Genomic DNA, 9,733 nt, shown 5'->3' on the forward strand with positions numbered 1-9,733 from the left:
AGTTATGTCAGCACATTCCAGAACAATCAATAGTGTCAGAATCGCTTAAATGAGTATGCCTGAACCTGCGCACGGCAGGTAAAAGAGAGACCAGATGTACTATAATGTGCACTGTAATGAAATCACTCCAGAATGCTCTATGATACCGGTGTTTAAAAATAAATAATTCAATGAAAATTTCCAGATCAACTGCTTGACAAAATGTCTGTCAATTTTCCTTTCTAAACAGAATGTAATACTTGTGTTTCCATGCAATTGCATATTTGATGGTGACATCAAAAAACAGCTATAGAGAACAATTTCTGCCATACAGGGATTTCAGAAACCTGTGATGAAAAGTTATCTTAACAAATTTTGAAGTAGGTGTGCAGTTCATATGTAAAAGAAAGGGGGAAAAAGCTATAATGTTAAGAATCATTCAAGTCTTAAAGAGTCATTGAAATATCATGCAAATTTCTAAAAATAAATAGTTCTAGTTGAGCTTGGCTCAACGTATTTCATTGGCTAGAAATATATATATATATATATATATATATATATATATATATATATATATATATATATATATATATTTTTTTTTTTTTTTTTTTTTTTTTTCTATAATATAATTTGTAAAATGCCATATCCAGTAATACCATATGACTGGGAAAGTCATGGCAGTGTCAATGATGTGATGCATCAACATTTTTTTTCAGACCCTTAAGTTATAAGTACATTAAAAATGCAGTTCATACAAAACTAGAATACTACTACTTTAATACACCTCTACTATGATGAACATGTTTTCAATTTCAGAGTTCAAAGTCATTTAATCTTTTTTTCTGGTCCTAAAAGTTAAAAGGTGGTAATGAATTTGAAATAAAAGTCTTATTAAAAGTTGAAATCCTTGAAAAAAACTAAATGTTGGCTTAAATAGTTGAAACAGTTTTGTTTTAAAATATTATTAATATTAATACTTTATTAAAACTTTTGTCCACCAAATGAATGTCAGGTGGTTTAACCAACACGCAGGTATCCATTTTGTTGTAATGAGAAAAAATAAAACATTGAAAAACAAAACAAAACAAAACAAAATAGAGAGGACCCCAGTTAGACCATCATGACTGTGTGTGGAGTTTTTAAATATATCAGATATTGACTATAATGAAAAGGCACATTTTGTTTAAGTCAAATGAACAAAGTAACTCCAAAAAAAATAAAAAAAAATAAATTAATTCATAACTCAAAAATTCATGATATTAAAAAAAAAATATTATATATATATATATATAATATATATATATTGTTTTTATGTTTTTGTTTTTTACCTTAAAAAGTATGTTTAAAATTTTTTTTGAAATTCTGGAATCTGTTGTGTACACCTGTATTCAAGGAGCAAGTCTTTTAATGATTTTACTTGATGGTTACACCACTTGACATTTCTTTTTTCTTTTTTTTTCTTTCTTTTTTCTTTTTTTTTTTTTGGCAAAAAGTGCTACAAATGTTTTTCAAAAATGTATGAAATCAACATGGACACAAAGACACAAACTTGACACACGTTTAAACTAGATTTTTAAAGATTTAAAAATGTTTTTTATCATCACAGGCAACCTTATGTCAACGACCTGGCAATTCATTGGTCAAAAAAGTGTGTGAACTGTACATAGTGGGGAATTTAAATTTCTAAAAGGTCAGGAAAAGATTGTTTAAGAGATTACCTAAACTTGCCTTCAGTTTGAATCAAACAAAAAATTGTGTATTCTCTTGTGTATTATGTGTATTGTGTATTGTGTATTATTGTGTTTACATGCCATTTTTACCACACATTGTGTCATATATAGAAAGGCCCGTTAGAATGCCTCCTGATTCTTTTGTGGTCCGTTGTGAAAAGTGCACATCACCAGGTCATGGGTGAATAAGGCTTGGTGTGTTGGTAAGGCTCATGAGGTGAGGGGAATTTGTAAAGGTAAACTCTAGCATTGGGAAATAATGGGAGTGTGGCTTTAGTTGTCTTTAGAGACATGAATAATGAGAAAGGTATGTGACGTTGTAAAAGGTAAACTCTAGTCTCTGTGACGTGCCTCTGGCAACGGTGTGCAAACATCTGTAGAAGAGTATAAAAGCTCCTACAGGTCCTCTATGGCAGTACGGCAAATTGGCGTGGACGTACTGCTCTGTAACCATGGGAAAGGTAGGCAATGGCCGGGGTACACTCAAGTTAGAGTGACATCAGCTGTTTCAAATGGATGTTTTATATATATATATATATATAGTATGTGCTTCACATTGGCTAGAAACAATGACCCAATGACCACAGAGTCAGAAGTTCTTCAGAGAATATGAGTTTGCAAACACATCTCAGATTATAAAAGGACATTGTGATTCTCTAGAATAATACCTCTATTTGTGGACAATTTCACATTTCATGAATATAGATACACAACACACAAGCATGAAAAGCTGTGTCAGAACTGCATTCATATTAGATCAAACACATAAAACAGTTTTGACATGACTACAGCGGGACAGATCTATAGATGTTCAGGAAACCTTCCTTGCTTAGCTAGAACACTGTCCATGAAGTAGATGTATATGATACTCTCTCACTCAAATTACTGGTTAGAAAATGTATCTTGCTGAGACAAATTTGTACTAAGCTAAATGACTCATTCAAATGTTCATTAATATAAAACTTGCAACATACACCAAATAACACAGGAAAGCCATTTGTCACTTACATTACCTGGATTATTGACTCTCTCTCTTGACAGATCATCTTTTACGAAGGTCGCAACTTCCAGGGCCGCTCTTACGAGTGCTCTACAGACTGCTCTGACACCTACAGGCATTTCAACTGCTGCAACTCCATGAGGGTCATGGGGGGTCATTGGGTGGCCTACGAGAAGCCCAACTATATGGGGTATCAGTACGTCCTGGGCCGTGGGGAGTACCCTGACTTTCACCACTGGATGGGCTTCAACAGTTGTATCAGATCTTGTCAGATGTTCCCCCCAGTAAGTCACTCAAACTGATGGGTTATATTCCACACAGTTCAACATATATATATATATATATATATATATATATATATATATATATATATATATATATATATATATATAAAGGAACATCAATCAATCCTTTTGAAGGGGACAGGTTCACAGGTCCACTAGGAGATTTAGTTATTTGAAATGGAGCAAGACACACTCCGGTGACTGCACAGCTCATCATAATTCTATTCATCTGTTTTTGGCAGTGGAAAAATCATCCCACTGTCACTAGAGTTTGTTCAACCAAAATGAATAAATGTCTACTTGAAAATCTTTGAAATTTGCATGTTTACAGCAGGAAGTCATGTTCAAAGGCTTTTCGTCTCAACAGCAACATCAAGAATTCAGAGCTTCAGTTTTGCCCCCCTAATATTCTGACAACTGGTTTCTCTCATGTCCGGAGCGTTTGTCTCTCAAATGTTCTGAATGGTTGTCTCTATAACGCCCTGATTAGCGGTTTCTCTCAAACCCTTACTCCTGTTTTTTCTCCCAACACAACAGTACAGAGGAGCCTACCGCATGAGAGTCTACAACAGGCCTGAAATGTATGGACACATGATGGAGTTCACAGATGACTGCCCCAATGTCTACGACCGTTTCGGCTACCACGGCATCTACTCCTCTAATGTTATGGAGGGCTTTTGGATCTTTTACGAGCACCCCAACTACAGAGGCCGTCAGTATTTCCTGAGGCCCGGAGAGTACAGAGCTTGTGGAGACTGGGGTTGCATGAATCCTATGATTGGTTCCTTCAGAAGAATGAGGAGCAGTTTAATGTAAACAGTCTTTTTTTTAAACACCTTTAAAGACTTTTAAATTAAATAAATTGATTCTCTTTTATTTATTCCACTGTCAATTGTTTGGTTGCATAGGAAACCGAAATAGTTTGCTCAGCTTGCCAGTTGTTTTTAGGGTTAGAATCCACTAATCCTCTGCCCATTAAACAAACCAAATCTAACTTTACACATCTGACTTCATTGAAGAATTATTTTTTTTCTGATTCCAGAACATGAAATAACTTTGCCCCCCCCCCCCCCTTTGAGTGAACAATTCCAATTTCATCTCATATTCATAAATTCATATCTGAACTTGAAAAGCAAACTGCTTCATATTACTATTTGATCCTCATCTGTGTATTCTGCCCGTTCACTGCCTATACACGTAAAGCCCTGGAGCAACTAAAAGCAGAGTTTGCAACTTTTTTTGTCAAGCACTGAAAAGTGCAATGGTGCTATCTTTGGAGAGAGAGCAAAAAAAAAAAAAGGCTGCAATGACACAAAGGGGGGCGAACACTGCCAGGTCTACAGTTGCATACACTCTATAGAACACATTGTGCTGACAAGACAAAGTTTTGTGAGTCAAACACAAAGCCCTGATCCATGCTGGCTCTATAAAGAGGTCCTGGACTCATAAATGGTTTGGTCTGCTCAGAGAACAGTCATAATGGGCAAGGTAAGTGACCAAATTATATGGTATCTGTAAATTCAGTTATACAGGAGTTAGGATATGCCACCCTATTACTTTAATGCACACTTTAAACTCCTCAAAATAAACAGTGAATGAAGAATATACAGCACATATGTAGTACTTTAAAAGTCATGCAAGAAACTAAAACTGCAGAGTTGTGGGTGTCAAAATTGTAATAACATGCACATATTCTGGCAATTAGCTATGGACAAAATAATGGACTGCAATGTGAGTACAGTGGAAGTTTTCGATGAATTTCAGCTTTGGTTAACATAAGATTATTGAAATACAGTGGTCTACAGTTCTCTTTTGAATACATAATAGTCCATAATAAAATCTCATGGTTCCCATTCATCTCACGATGTTCAAATGGTTTACACCGAAAATGTTCAACTCAACATTGACGTTTAAGGGCCTAGGGAAAAAACTGCTTTTAACCTAAAAGGTAGTCCAGATGAATTAATTTAGTATGTTTGAAAAAAAAATAAAAAAATCTGTATCAGTGTATTTCACGTATACTGTATGTGTGTGATAGAGAATAGAATGTGTTGTCATGCTGAGGGTAAAATTTAAACTGACAGACCTTAAACTGGCAATACCTTTTAAAAAACTAATATTTAAATGAACAATCCAGCTTCCCAAAATAATCTTCAAAACGATTTCTGATTTTATTTTCAAGTTAAAAGGTACTGAAAAGTAAACTATGGTTTCCCTGTAACCCTGTTTTACTTTTTTCATTCCTTTATTATAACCATCCTACAGATTACTTTCTTTGAAGACAAAAACTTCCAGGGCCGTCAATATGAGTGCTCTGGAGACTGTGCTGACATGCAGTCCCACTTTTCTCGTTGCAACTCCATCCGTGTAGAGAGTGGATGCTGGGTGGCCTACGAGAAGCCCAACTATGCAGGATACCAGTACATGCTGTTCAAGGGTGAATACCCTGATTTCCAGCACTGGGCTGGCTTCAATGACTGCATTCGTTCCTGCCGCATGGTTCCTGCTGTGAGTGTTTGACTGTGTAGTTGAGAAATAGTTTTTTTAAAGAGTTTGCATCAGGATATAGTAAGGAGGTTTTTCCCAGCTGGAAAAAACCCAGCTTAATCCAGCCCAAGGTGGTTTATGCTCTTAGCTGCCCTCACAGCTTCACAGTTCATTAGTGGTAGTTTGTTTGTGAATAAATCAGTGTTTGTGTATATATATATATATATATATATATATATATATATATATATATATATACATATATACTGTATATATATATATATATATATATATATATATATATATATATATATATATATATATATATATATATATTTTTTTTTTTTAAAGTAGAAAATCATTATCATTCACTTCCATTGCTTGCCTTGCAAATTTTTTTTATTTTTTTATTTTTTTTTTTTTCAATCTGCACAAATGGTCACTGAATGAATCAGTGCACAAATCTGAATGAATCTTTTTGGTAAACGGATTCAAAACATTTAAATGGAGTCATTGGGATGAACAAAATCCCCACCACTAATGTTCAGCTGGTCTAGCAGGTCTCCCAGTCTGGTCAAGCTGGTGTTTAGCTGGTCGGCCAGCTGATCTCCCAGTCTGACCTCCTACAGTAACATGCCCAAAACACTCTAAAGCCAGCAAAGCATACCAGCCTTACAACCTTGGTGAAGCTGGGAGACAAACTTACCAGGCTGGTTTAAGCAGTTTTTCAAAATGATAATTTTCTCTTTACATAAACAGGTCAAACATACAGTATGAGCTTAAAATACAAGTCTGATTGATTCTTCCTCAGTACACTGGAAACTACAGGATGAAGATCTTTGAGCGCTCCGATTTTGGTGGTCAGGCAATGGAGCTGAATGAAGACTGCCCTGATCTGCGCCAGCGATTCCACAATGGAGATGTCTCTTCAGCCAACGTCATGGAAGGCTACTGGATCCTCCACGAACACCCCAATTACACTGGCCGTCAGTTCTTCCTGCGCCCTGGTGAATACAGGAGGCACATTGAGTGGGGCAGTCCAAGTCCAACCATGGGCTCCCTGCGACGTGTGACTGACCTCAACTGAAGATCCAAATAATGCAACCACTTAATGGAACCCTCTCCTAATGTGTCAACAGCACTGACTGTCCATGCAATGACAACAACTGACCTTCAGTCACCTTAGGATGACAGGGTCTGTGGATCCGTTGTGTTGAATGTATTTGTGATGCTTGCTATGATCAGGCACTGTATCCAAGTGCCTGTTTAACCTCGCTTAAGCAGTGATATCTGTCTCTTTTAGCACTGTTGACCGAGCAAACTGTGTATTTTATCAGTCCCCTTCCCTTCCCAAATGGAAATAAAGGAAAACTTGATTAAAATCATACAAATTACTTTTGTTGAAACTGAATGCAATGGTGTTGCACAATAACATTATGTTGTACCAGAACCACTGGGAGCTAAACTATGCAACAGAGAGTTTCTTATACTATGCAGTATATAGTCCAGTGTATGGCCTTGGTTTGGCATGGTATCATCTTGTGCCAAGAAACAAAAGACAATTATTAAGGAAACGAAGGGCTTGTTCTTTGAACCAAGTTATTAAAGAACAAAAAAAGGGTATCTAAGGATGCAAGAACAGAAGTCTTTATCAGATCACATGGGGTGTAGCAGGCGCTTAGGGCCGATGAAAGAGGCCCATATTAGCAGCACATCATAGGCCAGTGCAGACTCAAAGAGGAAAAGTCAAAGTGGCCTGGTCTTAGCCCCGAGCATTCAGCTCTCTCAGAACACAATATAAAACCAAGTCCATATCTCAGCTCATGCATATTTCATAAGGTATGGTTACCGAGCCCTTACAGAGATAAATATCAATTATTAAAATTGTTAATTAGAACCCCGTAATTGGTAAAGATACAAATGAATAAGTAACTTTGACGATTAATTATTGATTAAAAAAAAAAAAAAGAAAATAAAAAAAAAAACATTAATCTCTGCAGGGAACACTTCTGAGTCTCTAAAGATCAAGAAAAAAAAACTGAAATATGAGTTTTGGCCCCAAGTAATGTTCAATTGAAGCTGTACTGACTTGGCTGAGAAAGTATGATGGTTTGACATGAGAACAGTTCTTTTAATTTTCACATCCATGTGCCCTAGGCTCTCAAGTTTGGCATTGACATGATACTTCACCTTAAGTTTCTAGCCTTTACCAGGTTGATAATACAAACTAAAACATTATATAGCAGTCATAATTTCTGCAGAACAAAATAAAACTGTCTTCACAAAATACTTCTGAAAGTACAAGCTCTACATGTTTGTAGGTGCAGGGTCAAAGAAAAGGGCAAATTATATGTAACATTACAAGAGCTCTCACACTTTCACTCTTACAAACTTACACAAGTTTACATTACCCTTTCAGGATCTGTAAGATCTTTAGTATTTTTTTTATTCTTTAATAAGACAATAAAATTTGTGGGTTTGTTTTTCAGTTGCTCCCTAACAGATATTTTATGTAAATGTAAGCATAACCCCTATATTTAACTAGTATCCTCCATAAAGAAAACCAAACTGCTCATTTCTGGTGACTTTGGGGGCAGCATTCTTTCAATTCAAAGTGTGCAGCATTGAATGAGCTGTCCATCTCAGTTTAAAGGGATAGTTCACCCAAAAATGAAAATTCTGTCATCATACTCACCCTCATGCTATCCCAGATGTGCATAACTTTCTTTCTTCTGATGAACGCATTTTTAGTAAATTAGGTTCACACAATGCAAGTGAATGGGTACCAACAGTTTGAAGCTTAAAGTATAGACTGCATAGTATAAAGGCAGCTTAAAAGTAATCCATAAAATGCCATTGGTTAAATCTATATCTTCAGAAGTGATATGATAGGTAAGGGTGAGAAACAGATCAATTTTAAGTCCTTTTTTTTTCTATAAATCTTCATTTTCACATTCTTCTTGTGATTTTGGCGATTTGCATTCTTCGTGCATATCACCACCTGCTGGGCAGGAAGGAGAGTTTATAGTAATAAATGACTTAAATATCAAACTGTTTCTCACCCACACCTATCATATCACTTCTGAAGATATAGATTTAACCCCTGCAGTCATATGGATTGCTTTATGCTGCCTTTATGTGCTTTTTGGAGCTTTAAAATGTTGGTACCCATTCACTTGCATTGTATGGACTTACAGAGCTAATATATTCTTCTGAAAATCTTCATTTGTGTTCTGCAGAAGAAAGTCATACATATCTGAGATGGCATGAAGGTGAGAGAATGATGAGAGAATTTTCATTTTTTTGGGTGAACTATTCCTTTAAACTGCATTGTGAACAAATTCAGAATCGACTTAAGCCTAAAGTATACTTCGCCTGTCTGCATTCCCCGACGGTCCGCGTGATGTAATATTCGTCATCAGGAGTGTCCGCGGACGTCCGCGCAAAGTGTCTGCCTGCAGCCAGATTTTTCTGTCCACGCGGACTGTGCGCGGACAAACGCGCATTCGCAAGGTTGACTGTTGAGATAGAGGAGTCCACTAGGTGGCAATATGCACAGTTGGGCTGTATTGTCAAGCAGTAGTCAAAGAACATATCCTTCTTCATCGTTTTGTTGTTGTTGTTCTTGTTTCCTCTATGTCGGATCCTCAGGCTGTGTCTCGTTTGGAAGGATGCGTCCTCCAGAGGTCGCATTCTTCAGCCGCATACGTCAGGCTGTCTAGTTTCATTTATATATTTATTTTATTTGGAATGCAAAAAAGGTTAACAATTGTATAAATGTAAGTGCATATACATAAAAGGCATTGACAATAGATAAAAAATAAGAAAAAGAAAGACAAAAATTTTTAATAAAAATTAAACGAGACAGCCACTGTGTCTCGTTTGGAAGGCTGCGTCCTCCGGAGGTCGCATTTGTCGCCGTGCGATGTCTCTGGCAGTGTGAATGGGGTTTTCCAAACGAGACACAAGCTGTTTCTCATTTCGAAGGCTGTGTGCTAGGTAGGATGTGTCCTTTGAATGCTGCAGTATACTGAGTGTCCTCCTTTAACCAAGCCTCGTTTAAATGAAACGGCTTCATAGGACAAACGGAAACGGAACATAACATGGTTGCTATGATAGCACGCCACTCTTTAACAAGCACGAGCGCTTTGAGTGAGAAGGGAACAAAGTCCCTCTGGAATGTATGAGGTACATTTTAGGAGAGTTATAATGATGTAAACAGAAAAGAAAATAGATTTTACAGGTGTACTTTT

The 9,733-nt window shown here is 36.5% G+C and overlaps 2 protein-coding genes across 2 annotated transcripts; both read left to right on the forward strand.

Annotated features, from left to right (window-relative positions):
• Window positions 1-2,074: 2,074 nt before the first annotated feature.
• Window positions 2,075-3,873, forward strand: LOC127426912 (gamma-crystallin M2-like). Its single transcript, XM_051674047.1, has 3 exons — window positions 2,075-2,170; window positions 2,751-2,993; window positions 3,531-3,873. Exons 1-3 carry the CDS (start codon window positions 2,162-2,164, stop codon window positions 3,807-3,809), a joined length of 531 nt encoding a protein of 176 aa, XP_051530007.1. The 5' UTR covers window positions 2,075-2,161; the 3' UTR covers window positions 3,810-3,873.
• A 456-nt stretch (window positions 3,874-4,329) lies between these two features.
• On the forward strand, window positions 4,330-6,871 carry LOC127426911 (gamma-crystallin S-1-like). The gene is made up of 3 exons (XM_051674045.1): window positions 4,330-4,481; window positions 5,259-5,501; window positions 6,292-6,871. The coding sequence occupies exons 1-3, from the start codon at window positions 4,443-4,445 to the stop codon at window positions 6,565-6,567; spliced, it is 558 nt and encodes a 185-aa protein (XP_051530005.1). The 5' UTR covers window positions 4,330-4,442; the 3' UTR covers window positions 6,568-6,871.
• The last annotated feature ends 2,862 nt before the right edge of the window (window positions 6,872-9,733 follow it).

The sequence above is a fragment of the Myxocyprinus asiaticus genome, chromosome 36 (assembly GCF_019703515.2).
Source record: "Myxocyprinus asiaticus isolate MX2 ecotype Aquarium Trade chromosome 36, UBuf_Myxa_2, whole genome shotgun sequence".
Lineage (NCBI taxonomy): Eukaryota > Metazoa > Chordata > Actinopteri > Cypriniformes > Catostomidae > Myxocyprinus > Myxocyprinus asiaticus.

Bases quoted from the DNA above. Each gene is read 5' to 3' on its own strand.
- LOC127426911 (XM_051674045.1), top strand. From the start codon at position 4,443: ATGGTTTGGTCTGCTCAGAGAACAGTCATAATGGGCAAG. The intron at 4,482-5,258 runs GTAAGTGACCAA...ACCATCCTACAG, and splicing joins GAACAGTCATAATGGGCAAG to ATTACTTTCTTTGAAGACAA. The intron at 5,502-6,291 runs GTGAGTGTTTGA...ATTCTTCCTCAG, and splicing joins CCTGCCGCATGGTTCCTGCT to TACACTGGAAACTACAGGAT.
- LOC127426912 (XM_051674047.1), top strand. The intron at 2,994-3,530 runs GTAAGTCACTCA...CCAACACAACAG, and splicing joins CTTGTCAGATGTTCCCCCCA to TACAGAGGAGCCTACCGCAT.